The sequence below is a fragment of the Lissotriton helveticus genome, chromosome 3_2 (genome assembly GCF_964261635.1).
Source record: "Lissotriton helveticus chromosome 3_2, aLisHel1.1, whole genome shotgun sequence".
NCBI lineage: Eukaryota > Metazoa > Chordata > Amphibia > Caudata > Salamandridae > Lissotriton > Lissotriton helveticus.
Window position 1 is genome coordinate 128647017 of NC_136062.1, and position 16645 is coordinate 128663661.

Here is a 16645-nt window from a genome sequence, read left to right on the forward strand (position 1 = left end):
TCTGTTATTCTTGTTCGCGCTATATAAAACTTTCAAAATAAAATAAATAAATCACCGTTCTTTAGCCCACTCTGCCACCCCAGTTCAGAAATGGCAATATGCAAATCAGTCTGACCCTGTGCCTCATGGGAACAGTCCAGCCCGAACTGCCAAGCCATGCCTTCCCTGGACCGGAAACAAGCTTCCTAGGACCGGTTTCTGGCATTTCAGCCGTCTTCAGACAAGCTTGCTTGAATCCAGTGGCAAAGTGAGCAAGGGACTCTCGTCTGAGTATACCCTTCCAACTTATGGCGAACAAAACGGGGTGGTGATGGACTGAGCATCTGAACCAATCAAACACTCACACCCAGTCAAAAGATCTGGGTTTAATCCATCACCGTTCTTTAGCCCACTCTGCCACCCCAGTTCAGACATGGCCATATGCAAATCAGTCTGACCCTGTGCCTCATGGGAACAGTCCAGCCCGAACTGCCAAGCCATGCCTTCCCTGGACCGGAAACAAGCTTCCTAGGACCGGTTTCTGGCATTTCAGCCAGGCTTGCTTGAATCCAGTGGCAAAGTGAGCAAGGGAATCACGTCTGAGCATACCTTCCAATTTATGGCGAACAAAGCGAAAAGTTGTTCCTGCATTGGGCCACCCCTTGCCTATAACTTCGCTCGTGCCCTGTACGGTGTAGAATTAGTGGAATCTAAGCAGTGTGATATGTGAAGTTTAAAATGTAATGTGCCATAAAAAGTTTAAGGAGGAAGGTCTGTCTTATCCGCTCCTATTTTAACCCATCTTTTTGGGAGCTTCCAAACACGACAGTTCTCAGAGATGGTAATGTAATTCCTCATCCTGGTTCAATCCATGCGGGCTTAAAGTCCGGAAATTCAGGATGTGTTTTGACTCCTTTTGCCGCATTGTCTTTTCACGATCCCTCCTCTCGGGTGTACACCCATACTTCCCACAGCAAAGAATTTGAGTTCCTTCCAGTTACCACCATGTTCTCTCTCCATGTGTTTGGCAACAGCATTGCTCCTGTCAGTGTTGATCGTTGCTCGAACGTGCTCTAACGAATAGTTTTCTTACCTGTCGGTGTAGTTTTGCAGCTTGAAGATCTTTCTGGATTCACTATGCTGTGCATTATTCCGCGGTCTTGTGGTTGGGTCCGGATTCGTAGTCTTTTCTTTGTGTTTTTTTTTTTTTTTTCTTTGCCCAGGTGGGCGTCGGCGTCGCACCCCCTTTGGGTGTATTTCCGGTGACGTCGGCATGCTTCCTGCGGAAGCTCCCACTCTTGGGCGCCATCTTCGGGTTCTTTTTTTCCGTGTTTCTTTCGTTTCCGAAGTAATGGCAATGTTCTTCTTAGTTTGTATTTACCGCTTTGTACTTTCAAAGTCTATTCTTTAGTTAACCACCTCTTCTCTCTCCAGCCTCATCTTTCTGGCGGAGGTGGGTGGGTTCGCTAGTGAATCCAGAAAGATCTTCAAGCTGCAAAACTACACCGACAGGTAAGAAAACTATTCGTTTTGCAGCGTGAATCTTTCTGGATTCACTATGCTGTGCATAGATTTTGTAGCGGTTTCTCATCTCTGTGGCGGCTGGGTGGAAGATGAGCGTTGGGTGTTGAATATGTGCTGTAGCACCTTCTGTCCCACTTGAGCTTCCTTGTTCATTTGTATGTCCACACAGTAGTGCTTCGTGAACGTGTGCACCGAAGCCCATGTTGCCGCCAGGCATATGTCCTCTATGGGTGTGTTAGCCAGGAAGGCTATTGTAGCGCCCTTCTTCCTGGTGGAGTGGGCACGTGTCCCCTCAGCCAGTTCCTGTCCTGCCCGTTTGTGGCAGAGTTGGATTGTTTGTGCGATCCATCGTGCAATGGTCCTTTTGGTTACTGCTTTGCCCATGAAGCTGTTTGCGAAGGACACAAAAAACTGTTTCGTTTTCCTGTGCCCCTTTGTCCTTTCAATGTAGTGCATGACTGCCCTTCTGGCGTCCAGGGTGTGCAGAGCTCTCTCTGCGCTGGTTGTGGGTTTTTGGAAAAAACTCGGTATCTGTATAGACTGGTTCATGTGAAAATTGGATACCACCTTCGGCATGAAGTGTGGGTCAGTCCTCATCACAACTCTATCGTTGTGTATTTGTATGTATGGTTCTTGTAGCGTCAGCGCTTGAAGCTCGCTTACTCTGCGTAAGGACGTTATCGCAACCAGGAAGGCTGTTTTCATAGTTAGCATCTTTAGGGAGGCCTTGTGAAGTGGTTCAAAGGGCTCTTTCATGAGTTCCGTTAGGACTGTGTTCAAGTTCCATGCAGGTGGCGGCACCCGCTTGGGTGGCGCGATCCTTTTCGCTCCTTCTAGGAATCTCTTCACCACCTGTGATGTGAAGAAGCTCCTGCACGTTTCTCCCCTTGTGTAGGCTACTATCGCTGCCAAGTGAACTCTTAACGAGGATGAGCTAAGGTTCTTCTCCAGTAAGTGCGTCAGGTACCTTAGCACTGTGGAGTCCCTCTTCATCTTATTGTGGAGTCTTTCCTGTCTGCACCATATTGTGAATCTTTTCCATTTCGCAACGTAGCACTTTCGAGTGCTGGGCCTTCGTGCCTCCCGAAGTACCCTCAGGGTGCTTTCTGGTAGTCTCAAATGTGCGAACTCTATGTCCTCAGGAGCCACGCTACTAGGCTCATGCTCTCTGGCTCTGGATGCAGTACCTCTCCGTTCTGCATGGACAGTAGATCTTTCCTCCTGCTGAATCTGTGGGGTGCACACTGTGTCATCTCCATGATCTGCGAGTACCAGGTCTGCCTCGCCCACTGCGGTGCGACCAGTATCAGTGTCATGTTGCTCGCTCTGCACTTGCTCAGTACTCTGTGCATCAGTGGTATCGGGGGAAAGGCGTAGGCAAATGTCCTTGACCAATCTATCCATAGGGCATTCCCCAGTGTCCCCTCCTCGGGCTGCCTGGATGCGAAGTTTTGGCATTTTGCATTCTGGCGTGTGGCAAACAGGTCCACCGATGGTGTCCCCCACCTGTCGAACAGGTATCTTGTCTCCTGAGCATTGAGCTCCCACTCGTGGGATGCCGATGTCTGCCTGCTGAGCCAATCGGCTTGTATGTTGTCCTTCCCTGGTAGGTGTATGGCTAGCAGGTCTATCTTGAGAGGGATGGCCCATCTCCATATCTCCTGCGCCAGCGTTGAAAGCGGTGCGGACTGTGTGCCCCCCTGCTTGTTGATGTAGAACATCGCAGTGGTGTTGTCTGTTTGTATCAATACCTTGTGCTTGTACAGTCTTGTTTGAAAGGCCTTCAGTGCAAGGAAGATTGTCTTCAATTCTAAGTAATTGATGTGCTTTGTGGCATCCGTCGGTGTCCACAGTCCCCTCACCTTGAGCTCCTCCATGTGAGCGCCCCATCCCTTCAGGGATGCGTCTGTGGTGATGGTCACTGTTGGCGTTGGGGGCGTTAGAGGCTTTCCCCTTGCTATGTTCTCCATGGTCCACCATGTCATCTCCTTCTGCACTGCGTGCGTTACAACCACTAGATCCTCCCAACTGCCTGTAGCTTGTGACCATTGCTCCTGTAGCCATTCTTGAATGGGTCTCATGTGGAGTCGTACATTCGGTACCAGGTGGATGCATGATGCCATCATCCCCATGATCTTGCTCGCCGTCCTCACTGTCCGAGCTTGTCCCTTCCGGTAGAGGCGAGTTTCCTTCACCAGCGCCCTCGCCCTCTTCTCGCTGGGGAACACCTTGCCCTGTAAGGTGTTGATCTGTGCTCCCAGGAAGATCTTCACTTGTTCCGGCTCCATTGATGATTTCTTCCAATGGATGGAGAACCCCAGGTTTATGAGCGTGCTGGTCACTGTATGTGCGTGCAGCTTGCATTTCTGGTATGAGTTTGCTTTCACCAGCCAGTCGTCCAGGTAAGGGTATACATGTATTCCCTGCCTTCTTAGGTGCGCTGCGACTGCTGCGAGGCACTTTGTGAAAACTCTTGGTGCCGATTTTAGACCGAAGGCCAGTGTCGTGAACTGGTAGTGGCTTTCTCCGACGGTGAACCTGAGCATGTGCTTGTGCTTCCTGTTCATTGGGATGTGCAGGTATGCGTCTTTGAGGTCTATAGTGACCATGAAGTCCCCGGTCTGCAACTGTGGGAGCACCTCTTGCAGGGAGGTCATTTTGAATTTTTGCGTTCTTATGAATTTGTTCACGAACCGTAAATCGAGAATGGGCCTCATTGTCTCGTCTACTTTTGGTACCAGGAAGTATGTTGAGTATACTCCTGTGTTTCTTTCCTTGAAGGGTACCCTTTCTATGGCCTGCTTCCGCAGGAGTTCTTTTGCTTCTTCCTGAAGGCACTGCAGCTGCTTGCTTGCTAGCGGCTTTCTTCTTGGTTTTCTGCTTGTTGGCCTCGCCTCCAACTCTATGCAGTATCCGAATTGGATAATGTTGAGGATCCATTTGTCTGATGTGATTCCTCTCCACTCCTGGAGGTGGAATCTTAATCTTCCTCCCACTGGTGTCCTGTGGTCGTAGGTGTCTAGTTTGTCTTGACCCATCTGTACGTGCTGCCCCCTGGGATCTTTTTTGTGGGTGGGCACACGGATTTTTTTGAAGTCACTTGGAGGTGGGCTGCTGGCCCCCTCTCCTATTTTGTCCCCGTCCATTTCTCCCTCGAAAGGACTGGCCTCTTTGTTGGTACTGCCAGGGCTGTTTCTGATGGCCCTGCTGACCCTGCGAGTCTGCCTGGTGCGTTTGCTGGAAAGCCTGGTGTGATGTACCTGGCTGGTTTCCGCCTCTTCCGCCGGGCCTCCGTGACGGGGTGCCCCTCTTGTTCCCTCTGAACTGCATGCTCCCATGGATCTTGCTGTTTCGTTATCCTTCTTAAGTTGGCTGAGTTGCTCATCAACTGTTTGTCCGAAAAGCGTACTGCCGTTGAACGGTGTGTTCAGGATGCTGTGTTGCACCTCCGGTTTGAAACCGGATATCCTGAGCCAGGCGTGTCTCCTTTCCGTGACGCCCATCATCATGAGCCTGCTGGCGGTGTCTGCCCCATCCAGGGCCGTCTTAAGGCAAGAATTTGCAGCATTCTTCCCCTCTTCAATTAGCTTTTCGGCTTTCTGCTTGGCATCCTGGGGCAAGTCCTTCACCAACTGCCCCAGTCCCTCCATGATTTGGTACATGTGTCTGTTTACCAGGGCGTTGGAATTAGCCATGCGCCAGTGGGTCGCGGCATTCCGTTCGATCCTTCTGCCCACCAGATCCATCCTTTTGCTCTCTTTATCCGGTGGCGGGCCCGAGGTAGTGGGTACGTTAGCCCTCCTCCTTGCTGTGGCCGTGATAATGGAGTCTGCGGAGACCGTGCCCTGAATGTAGGCCGGGTCCTTTGCGGCATGCTTGTACTTCTTCTCAGTTCTGGGAGTTACTGCCTTGCATGTTGCGGGCTCCCTGAAAGCTTCCTTCCCCTGAGCCAAGACGCTCTCGAGCATCGGGAGGAACTGGCTCCTCGTTTGTGTTGGGAGCAATGTTTCCAGAAGGAAGTCTGCTTTCTGCTTCTCTTCGTCGAGCTTGAGCTTGAAAGCTGCTGCGGCAGATTGTATCACCGCGTTGTAGGCCCCGATGTCGTCCGGCGGCGAGGGCCTCGAGGGGTAGGTGTCGACCACCTCCTCCGGGCTGTCGGTGTCGACATCGATGTAATCTACCTCCTGAAGGTCATAGGGCGCCGACTCTGTGTCTGTCCTGCCCTCATCTTCCTCCCCATAGCTGTAGCTCTCGTGGGGATTCTCGTACTCCTCCTGGTCGTCGAACACCTCGACGTCCTGGTCTTGCTCGGTGACTTCGGCGACCTCTTCTTCTTCCTCCTCGACCGCCTCCAGCACTGGTGGCTTGGTCTTGTGAGGGATCGTGAAGGCCTTCATCCTTGCGTCGAAATCTTTTTTCCGCTGCATGAAGTTCTCCATTTCTGCCTCGAGGCGCCTTCTTTTCTTTTCCATCTCGGCCGCGTGTTCCGCGTCGGATGGTTCCGCCGCTCTCTTCGACGGATGGCTCGTCGCCGTGCCTCTCGGAGTCGAAGTTTTCGACGTCGAACCGGATATCGGGTCTCTGGTCGTCGTCGACAGTTTCGGGTCTTTCTCCCTCGTCGATCGATCCTTTTCGGGGACGATTTTCGACGTCTTCTGCTGATCAGCAGCTCTCGGCGCCGGGGACTCCTTCTCTGAGGATCCGCTGGGCCTGGGAGTAGTCGCGGACGCCGCCTTTTTTGGCGTCGGCGCTTTCGGGGTCTTGCCCTCGATTTTTCGAGACTCAGAGTCTCTCGGGTTCTTGGGGGCCGAAGAGTCTCCTACCTTGTCAGAAGTCTTCGTGTAATCGGTCTCTACGACCGTGTAGCTGTCGTCTTCGGCGGCAGCGTTGTCTTCTTCCTCGGAGGACATCCCCAGCTCGTAGAGCGACGGGGTCGGGGCCTTCCCCTGCAGGGCGGCGTGTGCTACCCTCTGCCTCTCTCTCACACGAAGGGTCTTCGGGGTGAAGGCGGAACAGGCGTTGCAGTCTCCGCTTTCGTGGTCCACCGGTAGGCAAAGGTTGCATACCGGGTGCTGGTCCTTCTGCGCGTACTTGTGGTGGCAGTTACGGCAGAACTTGAACGGCGTGTTGTCCATCCTCGAGCGTCCAGGGCCTCTCTGGTCGCGTGTTCGTCGACGGTCGTCGAAGATCTGGATGGAAAACGCCTTATCTTTGCTTGTCTTTCGTCGGTGAAGTCCCCTGGAGTCTTCAGATGACTTCTCCTCGTCTTTTCTGTATTTTCTTTCTTCTTTCTCCAAAAATGTCTGGAGCCCAAACGGGAACGATCCAGACCCGACCGCGGAAAAAAAGAATCTGAAGATGGCGCCCAAGAGTGGGAGCTTCCGCAGGAAGCATGCCGACGTCACCGGAAATACACCCAAAGGGGGTGCGACGCCGACGCCCACCTGGGCAAAGAAAAAAAAAAAAAAAAACACAAAGAAAAGACTACGAATCCGGACCCAACCACAAGACCGCGGAATAATGCACAGCATAGTGAATCCAGAAAGATTCACGCTGCAAAAATTCCGTTTTTTCAATTCGCCTTTCGTGCTCCCTAAATATTTCAGGGAGCAAGGATATTCAATGATGTATATAACGAATTGACTTTTACAATTGATTAGTTGTTGGATTCTCCACGTGCCTTTGTTTGCCATTGTTATTTCCTTGGTATTTTGCGCAATACAACACACCTTACAGCTTGTACATGTATAGAATCCTTATGGTTTTAACCATGTTTCTGGTTTCTTTTGTGGTTGAAAATGCCTGTGGACCAACTGATCCCTTAAGTTCTTGGCCCTCCGATAGGTTATCTCGAGATGATTTCCCACGATTTCTGATGTTGTAGTATCCATATGGAGTATATGCCAATTCTTTCTTAGGATTTTCGTCACTTGTTGGTTCGCCGTGGAGTATGTGGTAATTAGTCGTATTTTCTTGTCGTTATTCTCTTGCACTTGTTTTTCTTTTAGTAGTTCCATTCTATTTACTGACAGTGTTCGATTTAAGGCAGCTTTGATGGTTCCCGGATATTACTTTCTTTTTTCAAATCTAATTGCTGCTTGTTTTTGATGTTTGATCCATTTTTCCTCTTTCGAACAGATTATTTTTATTCTCAAAAATTACCCATACGGGATATTTTTAATCAAGCTGGGTTGATGAAAGATTTGAGCATGCAAAACCGCATTTGTGGCAGTGCTCTTGCGGTGTAGAGTCGTATGCACTTTGTTGTTCTGGATGAAAATCTCCGTATCCAAAAACACCACCCTCTCTTCGCTTATGTCATATGTGAATTTGAGTTTGAAATTGGAATTATTTAGTATTTTGAAGTACTCCGCGAATTCACTTTTTGTTCCGTCCCATATCAGTAGCAGGTCGTCAATATATCTTAGCCAGGCAATGGTTTTGCTGACAAAATGATCGCTCTCATGGTTCCATGCCCAGGTCTTCTCCCATAATCCCATGGTCAGGCAAGCATACGATGGACTAAAAGAGAAGCCCATCGCGGTTCCTTTTGATTGACGAAACATTTGTTCCCCAAAGAGAATTGCATTTTGTTCTAAACACATTTGGATCATTTCTAAAAGCATGTTGTTGTGGTCAGCAAATTGAATGTTTCTGTCCATCAGAAAATGTTCACAAGCTTTCAAACCAATGTCACTTTGGATATTGGAGTATAGTGATATCACATCCATCGTGATTAGCTTGTAGGTCGACTACCAAGGAGTTTCCTGCAGCCGTCTCAGCAAGTCGCCCGTATCTTGAATATATGAAGTGAGACCTTTCACATATGGTAACAGGAACACATCCAGATAGTTTGCCATGGGTTCAAGTAGTGCTCCCTTCGCCGAGATTATTGGCCTCCTGGTGGTTTAGTGGGATGTTTGTGCACTTTCGGGAGGAAATAAATCTTATTACCTGGCAGTGGAGATGCAGGAGTTCATCCACTGGCTGTACAACAGAAAGACTCTGGGGCAGGAAGTGGGACCATTCAGGCCCAGGCTCCAGTAGCTAATCCAGTTGCTTCTTGCTGTCTGATGACCACTTTGGGGGGAGATGGGACTCTGCAAAGCTCCAGGTTTTATAGTGCAGTTAGCTAAGGTGCTTACAATAAACATGCATGCGGTTCCCGCATGATAAGCCCCTACACATCCTAAAGGAATTACCCCATGGGGGATACTGGTGGGGACTGTCGGAGTGGACTGCTGCTGTTATAGCTCGAATAGGGGATTTATCCAGAGCAGATGAGTTACTCTCATTCGAAGACATGAGGTTAGAATTTCACCTCCCGCGAGGAGACTATTTGCTTCATTGAACGGTGTCAGGGGAGATTCGGAAACACTAGGGGGTGGGTACGGTGGAACCCCCTACTAACCGGAGTTGCCAATTAATAAGTATGACGTCTGGGACCTTCAAGGCAGTTTCCTGTTTTTACAAAGTGCTAAGGGAAATATATTAAACCCCTGGATGACCTCCTGAAACAATGTAAGAGGGACCTGGGAGAATAGATTCCTGAGGGAGACTGGACAAAAATCATAGAGCTGATATGTGAAATGTGTGTCCTACACTGGCCATATCTTACCCCCACCAGGGTGAAAAGGCTCCCTCAGGCAGCGGGAGCCGCATCTACTAGGTGTGGCACAAAGGGGGTGGAGATACACCATATATAGTGGTTCCGTCCCATATGTGTTACCAGGAGGATTCATCCCCGGTTAAAGAAATTTGAGACTATCGCATTTTGTAAAGCTGTACCATTTGTTAACCCACTTCACCCAAAACCGTCCGCTTGCAGACTAAAGGAAATACCAGGCCATGCGTAATAGGGAACTAAATGAGCACAAATCTCCAACCGCAATGGACTGCAATACCGGTATATTCTCTGAAAGTGGATTGCAGCATATATCGGATATATAGGATTGCCACACAAACTGCACAAAGCAAAGTCAACACAACAGGTGAGAAAGCGTTGTGAAAGTAAAAAAACAGATGTAATTAGGATTAAAGCAGCAGATCGTTATAAGTATTACATTATATAAAATTCAGAAAGTGTCTTACGGCTAATAATTTTGTTTTTCCGTCCTTCGTTAGTGTCTTTAATTTTTCTGCGGCAGCTTTTTTACTTAGTTTCTTATATCCTTCTTGAGGTTTTATCTTCTCCTTGAGCTTCTGATGCTTCTCTTTCTCTCTTAGTTTTATACGTTTTGTTAGCTTTTTCTTTCTCCTTTCTCTTTTCTTATCTGTGCTGGTCTTCTCAGCATCTGCCTTTAGATCTCCAGCTTTGTTTTTTTCCTATGGAAGAAACATTTTCATCAGTTTACAAAATTATTAACTTAACTATGCTTTTCAAATTGCACATCCCTTCCACTTTGGTAGTCACTTTACTACTAAGATGTCCTGAGTTAGTACGCAATACATGCATTTCTGCGTGAGGTGCTTAAAAATACATTTGCATTAATACCACTCAGAGTGGCACTCTTAGGTTCTTCAGTGTATCAAAACATATAGAATTATAGATGCGTAATAGTGAATTTACCAATTTTGTGGATTATGGGGATGCTTTTCACTGAGTGTTTCTAAGTCACATCAAATAGACAACAAGAGCGAAGCCGGAGTTGTCTATGAAGTCACTCAGAACTCGGAGGCGAAAAAAATATCCCCGTCATTAATTCAAGCATTCCACCATAACATTTTTGTATGCTTTTGTGTGCGTTCACAAGAAGTTACTCATTACTACTCTTCACTCAGGTTGTGGTAATGGGACTAGCGAAGCTATTAGCATGATGATACTGAATGCTGGGCTTTTAATGCACTTACCTTGACCTCTTCTGGAGCCAAGAGGGCTGCCTCGCTGACATGCACTGGTGCTACCTCTTCCATGGTAATCGCTGGCAGATTGGAGACTATCTTAACTTCTGGTATAGACTTGAAAGAAAAATACAAACGTACATTATTATTCATATTACGGACTTCAGAACACACATCTATCACTTGTGATAGGACATGGCCATTTTACAGAAGCAATATACTACTTGAACTCAACTACCTTAGATGTACGACTGGCTACATAGCAAATGATTAAGGCAATGTCTTACTTTGTTATCCCATTATCAGAAAGAAATGTGTTACTTACCTGTAACAGCAGTTATCCAGTATTGGTGTCTTTCATAGATTCACATGCCTTAATCATTCCCAGTCGTCGAGACGGGAGCCTCCGGTATATAGAAAAGTAATGTCCTATAGACATACATAAAGAAGAATAGGCCTAAGGGCCTCACCTTAGTAGCCTATCCTTGTCCTTATGCAAAAAGGACTAAACTCTTAGAGCCAGCCAATCAGCTATCACCTCCCTCAGCTATCACCTCCCTCTAGAACCTTCCTGGCAGGAGCCTCAGTCTCTCAGATTTTCGTACGCACCAAGCTAGGTAGGCGTAATGCAGGTAGAGAGAACGTGAGTCCTTCCAGGGGAGGCGGGAGGGTTGCATGTGAATCTATGAAAGACACCAATACTGGATAACTGCTGTTACAGGTAAGTAACGCATTTCTTATCCAGTATTAGGGGTGTCTTTCATAGATTCACATGCCTGAATCAGAGTAGTTAGCAATATATTATGCACATTTCTGGTGCAATGATGGCACATAATCAGTTAGAGAATACACTTAGTATCATGCGACTGTGACCATTAGCATACATCAACATAACCAAATAGAAAGAGATGTGCATACCAGGATGGCGGGATGTAGGAAGGCTCACCTCACTGGAATAGATGTCTAAGCACCGCCTGACCCACTGCTGCATCCTGCAGAAGCTCAACATCCAGGCAGTAGTGTCTGGCGAATGTATGCGGTGACTTCCACGTCGCTGCTCTGCATATGTCCAGAATCGGCACTCCAGCGAACAGCGCTGCTGATGTGGACATTGCTCTTGTGGAATGTGCTTGAACAGTAGCATTCAACGGCCGGCCGGCCTTCTCATGGCAGAATGCTATCGCTGAAGAGATCCACCTTGAGATACTCTGTTTCGTTAGAGGTAGACCCAGTCTTGGTCTACTGTAGGCCTCAAAAAGCTGTGACGACTTCCTGAAGTCTTTTGTCTTGTCCAAGTAAAACTTTATACACCGCTTGAGGTCCAAGGAGTGTAACGTCCTTTCTGCTGCAGTGGAAGGGTTTGCAAAGGAGGAACGTAGAACCACCGGCTCATTAAGGTGAAAGTCTGAAGGCACTTTCGGTATGAACTTGGGATTCATCCTCAGCACCACTCTGTCGTGTTTAAATTGCATGAATGGTTCCTGAATGGACAGGGCTTGTAACTCGCTGACTCTCCTGGCAGATGTTAGAGCGAGCAGAAGAGCCACCTTCCATGAGATGTACTTGATGGGTGCTCGATGAATGGGTTCAAAAGGGTGCCTCATAAGTTGGGTGAGGACCAAATTTAGATGCCATGTAGGTGGGATCCTTCTAGGTCTTGGGTAGGATCTATATAGGCCTTTGAGGAACTGTTTAACAAGCCTACTGGACCACAGCGAAGGGGCCTTCGAGGACCTAGTGAATCGTGAAATTGAAGCCAAATGAACTTTTATAGATGCATGTGCCAACCCTGACTGAGCCAAGTGTAGAAGGTATGGCAAGATCTGTACAGGAGTAACCTGGAGAGGTGACAGTCCGTGTTCCACACACCATATGCAGAAACGTTTCCACTTTAGAGAGTACGTTCTGTTGGTACTGTCCGCTCTTGCTTTCGCCAGTGCCTCCCTGCATTCTTGCGGGATGTCTAGATGACAGAATTCTCTGTGCTCAGGAGCCAGGCTGATAATCCGAGCGATTGTAGGTTCGGGTGTTGGATCTGTCCGTTGGACATTGTCAGCAGGGTTGGGTGCTGTTTCAGACGAATCGGAGTCCTGATGGAGAGGCGATGAAGGTCCGAGAACCAGTGCTGCCTCGGCCAGAACGGGGCAATTAGGATCAGGGTACAAGGCTCTGCCTTCATCTTCCTGAGGACCCTGGGAATCATCGGGAATGGCGGAAAAGCGTACGCAAATACGCCGAACCAACCGATGGAAAGGGCATTTCCGAGTGACCTTGGTTGGGGACGCCAGCTTGCGTAGTTTGGGCATTTGGCGTTCTCCCTGGTGGCAAACAGGTCGATCCTTGGGACTCCCCATTCTGAGAATACTTGATCCAATGTACTCTGGTCGAGCTCCCATTCGTGAGTGAGAGACGTCTGTCTGCTGAGAGCGTCCGCAATGGTATTGTCCTTGCCCGGGACATAGTCCGCTTTGAGCGTGATCCCCTGGAGCACTAGCCAGTTCCAGATTCCTTGCGATTCGCGTGATAGAGTGAGCGAACGCGTTCCTCCCTGTTTGTTCAGGTAGTGCATCGTCGTGGTGTTGTCTGTTCTGACGAGCACCTGGGAGTTCTGGATACGTGGTAAAAAGGCCTTCAGTGCCAGGAACACAGCTCGCAGTTCCAGAAAGTTTATATGGAATTGCTACTCCTGCTCTGTCCATTTGCCGCTTACTTGGAGGTCCTGGAGGACCGCTCCCCATCCTTCCAGGGAGGCGTCCGTGGTGATCACCAAAGGTGCTGCTGGAAGTAGGAATGGTAGGCCTGCCGACAGATTCCTGTGGTTCAACCACCATTGCAGGGTCTTGGACATTTGTGGTGTTACTCTCACTATGTCCTCGAAAGAACCTGTACTCTGAGTCCATTGGCATGCGAGGGCTTCTTGCAATGGGGCATCCTGAGCCTGCAGTGCGGGATGAGGAGTATACAGGACGACATCATGCCCAATAGTGATTTGAAAGTTCGAACTCTCATGGTCTTTCTTGATGCCACCGCCGTGGCCAGAGATATGATCTTGTGTTTCCGTTCCTTTGAAGGGAATGCTTTTGCACATTCCGTGTCCAAGGTCGCCCCAAGGAAGGAGATGTGTCTGGTTGGGGTCATGCAGGATTTCTCGAGATTGAGAGTCAATCCTAGCTGCAGAAAGAGATTGGTGCAGGCGTTGGAGGATGCGGTTGCGCCTGTCGCTGAGGGTGCTTTCACCAGCCAGTCGTCGAGGTAAGGGAAGACCTGGTGACCCATTTGACGTAGAAAGGCTGCCACAGGGGAAAGGCACTTCGTGAAAATCCGCGGTGCGGACTTGAGGCCAAACGGCAGAACTTTGAATTGGTAGTGGTGTCCTGCCACCTCGAACCTTAGGAATTTTCTGTGCCCGTTGAGTATCGGGATGTGGTAGTAGGCATCCTGGAGATCTAAGGATGTTATGAAATCTCCTTTTTCTAGAATGCCTAGTATTTCTTGAATCGTCACCATCCTGAACGACTGACTCTTTAGGAAAGAGTTGAGGGCTCTGAGATCCAATATGGGCCTCCACTTTTTCTCCTTCTTGCGAATAAGAAAGAAGCGGGAATAGAATCCCTTTCCTCTTTGAGACGATGGAACCAGCTCGATCGCTCCCTTCTTCAACATCGCAGATATTTCCTGGAGCAACGGCCGTAGATGTTTGTGCGGCAGTTTGCGTGGTGGTGTTGGAGGCGGGATGGTGATGAATTCCAGGGAATGGCCGAATCTTATTAATTGTAGGACCCACCGATCTGTGGTTATGAGATGCCAATTCTGTAGGAAATCGGTCAACTTTCCTCCAATCTTTAATGAGGGATATTGTTGCTGGACTGGCTGGAGTAATCGGTCACTGGCGTCCGCCAGTGCCCCTCCTCTGGTTCTTTCCTCGGAAGTTCGATCTTCCATACGAAGTTTGGCAACTCTGCTGTTGCTTCGGTGGATACTGCGATTTATTTTGGTAGGAATATGAGGATCTATTCTGGAAGGACCTCCTGTAGGAGGGCTGACCTCTGGACCTGTTACCCCGAAAGGACTGGTTTCTTGCCTGCAGCGTACCCAGTGCTCTAGCCGTATCGGTGTCTTTTTTGATGGTCTGGAGCGCTTCGTCAATTGTGGCTCCAAAAAGATGTTGTCCGTCGAAGGGCATGTCCAGCACCTTCGTTTGTACTTCTTGCCTAAATGAAGTAGCCTTAAGCCAGCCCTGGCGCCGCAGGACTGCTGCTCCAGCTAATTGGCGAAAGCCAGTCATGGTCCATCTATGGCACAGTCGATGATCTCCGCTGCCGAGGTTTGTCCTTCCGAGAGCAGTGCCTTGACCTCGTCCTCAACTGTATCTGGCAGCTCCGCCAAATAAGGGACTATATCTTCCCACAGCTGGCGATTATAACGTCCCAACAGGGCTATAGAGTTGGCAACCTTGATTGTCATGGCTGACTTAGTGGTGAACCTTTTCCCGATGGTATCCAACTTTCTTCCTTCCTTGTCCGGTGGGGCTGACAAGGGAGAGGAAGGGTTGCGGGAATTCTTCTGGGCTGCCTGGGTCACCACCGAATCTGGTTTCGGGTGCCCATTGAAACAAGCTGCCGCTTTGGTGGGAGCTTTGTATTTCTTGTCCAGGCGTGGAACCACCGCAGGTATGGAGGCCGGCGTGGACATCAGTTTCTTTCCCTGGTCCCAGAGAAAGTCTATAATTGGAATCGACTTTGTGATCTTTTTAGTTTGTTCCTTAAAGTCATGTAAGAAACATTCGGTTTCCGTCGTTTCCATCTCCATGTGAAAACGCTTTGCTGCCCGTTCCATTATCTTATGGAAACCGCCAATGTCCACTGGTCGGAGAGTCCGACTGGCGCGGTTGGGGCGAAGCTGGGGAGGGTGCCACATACTCCTCGTCGTCGTCCTGATCCGTGCGATCCTCATGGACTTCGCCCTCTTCCATTTCCTCAGCTTCCTCATCTGAGGACTCCACCACCTGAGGCGAGACTGTCTCATGGTAAGTCTGCGGAGGTGGTCGCGTCTGTCTTGGGGCTGCCGGTGGTGCATATGTAGCCGGCGTCGGGCCCCCTGCCTCAGTTGTCTGCGCTTCCGGGAAACGTTGTTTGTAGTCCTGGATAAGATGTTTAAGGTCATCCACGATGGAAGCAGGAAGGCACACCATCGGGGTCACTTCCGTCCGTACATGAGCTTGGAAAGAGTGTTCCTGGTAGACCAGTTCCTCTTGTTCCTCATCAGTGCTTTGGCATTTCACATGAAGGTCTGAAATGGACGTAGCCCGAGTCGTGATGTCCTCTTCCGATTCTTCACTCTGGAGAATCTCAGAAGGTAAATGGCTTTGTACTTTGCCTGGGGATGTTGTTTCCGGTGTGATTAGTTTTTTAGGCACCTTGCTCGGTGATGTCGGTGGTGGTAAGGTCCATGACGATGATTCTATTAGTTTGGACCTCTTCCATGGTGCAGCGTCGTCCCGGTACGTAGACGACCCTCCCGTCGACGGTCTTGTCGTCGACGGCATGAGCTCCGTCGTCGGTGGTTCCGCAGACGAGATCCTCGTCGTCGACGAGGTCTTCGTCGACGACGTCCTCGATGCGCTCGTCGACGATTCGTTCTTCGTCGACGAGTCATGCCTCGTCGACGGTCTCGGCGTCGATTCTCCCGTCGACGGCTGACTTCTCGTTGACGCCGTCGACGTACCAGTCTTCATCGTCGATGGGTTCCTCGTCGACGGTGTCGTCGTCGACGGTCCCGATTTCATCGTCGATGGGTTCTTCGTCGATGGGCCCAACTTCGTCGTCGAAGGTGTTGTCGTCGACGACGGCTTTGGCAGTATGACAGATGGTATAGGTCTACCCGCCGACGACGATGATGGGGTGGTCGTCGTCGAGGCGAGAATAGACGACGCCGTCGTCGACACCGGCGTCGTCGTTGTGGGGACGGCGGGTGGCGTCACAGCTCTTTTAAGTGTTGAAGATGATGCAGGCTTAGTGGATGAGTGCGCAGGCTTCTTAAAGGCATGAGAGCCTTTGTCAGACACTGAAGAAGTTGTAGATTTTGCCTCTGAAGATTTCTTTTGTACCTTCATAGGAGGAGTGTCTGAGGGGCCAGGGGGGTCCCCCCTTGGCCTCTTGAGGGAGACTTCCGAGGTCATGGAGAAGCTACCCTCCGAGGACTCCACATTATCCCTCTGTTTAAGCCTGTCCAGCCAAATTAGAAGTCGACCTTCCCTATCCCTCAAGGTCTTATTAGGGAAAGAGCGACATATTTTACAGTC

General features: G+C 49.5%; 1 protein-coding gene across 1 annotated transcript in view; it reads right to left on the reverse strand.

Annotated features, from left to right (window-relative positions):
* MPHOSPH10 (M-phase phosphoprotein 10) overlaps positions 1 to 16645 on the reverse strand; it is a 223162-nt gene that overhangs the window by 24670 nt on the left and 181847 nt on the right. Inside the window, exons 9-10 of the mRNA XM_078684919.1 lie at positions 10354 to 10461; positions 9595 to 9828 (exon numbers count right to left, since the gene is read on the reverse strand). Coding sequence (XP_078541045.1) covers positions 9595 to 9828; positions 10354 to 10461 — 342 coding nt within the window. The remainder of the gene's footprint in view (positions 1 to 9594; positions 9829 to 10353; positions 10462 to 16645) is intronic.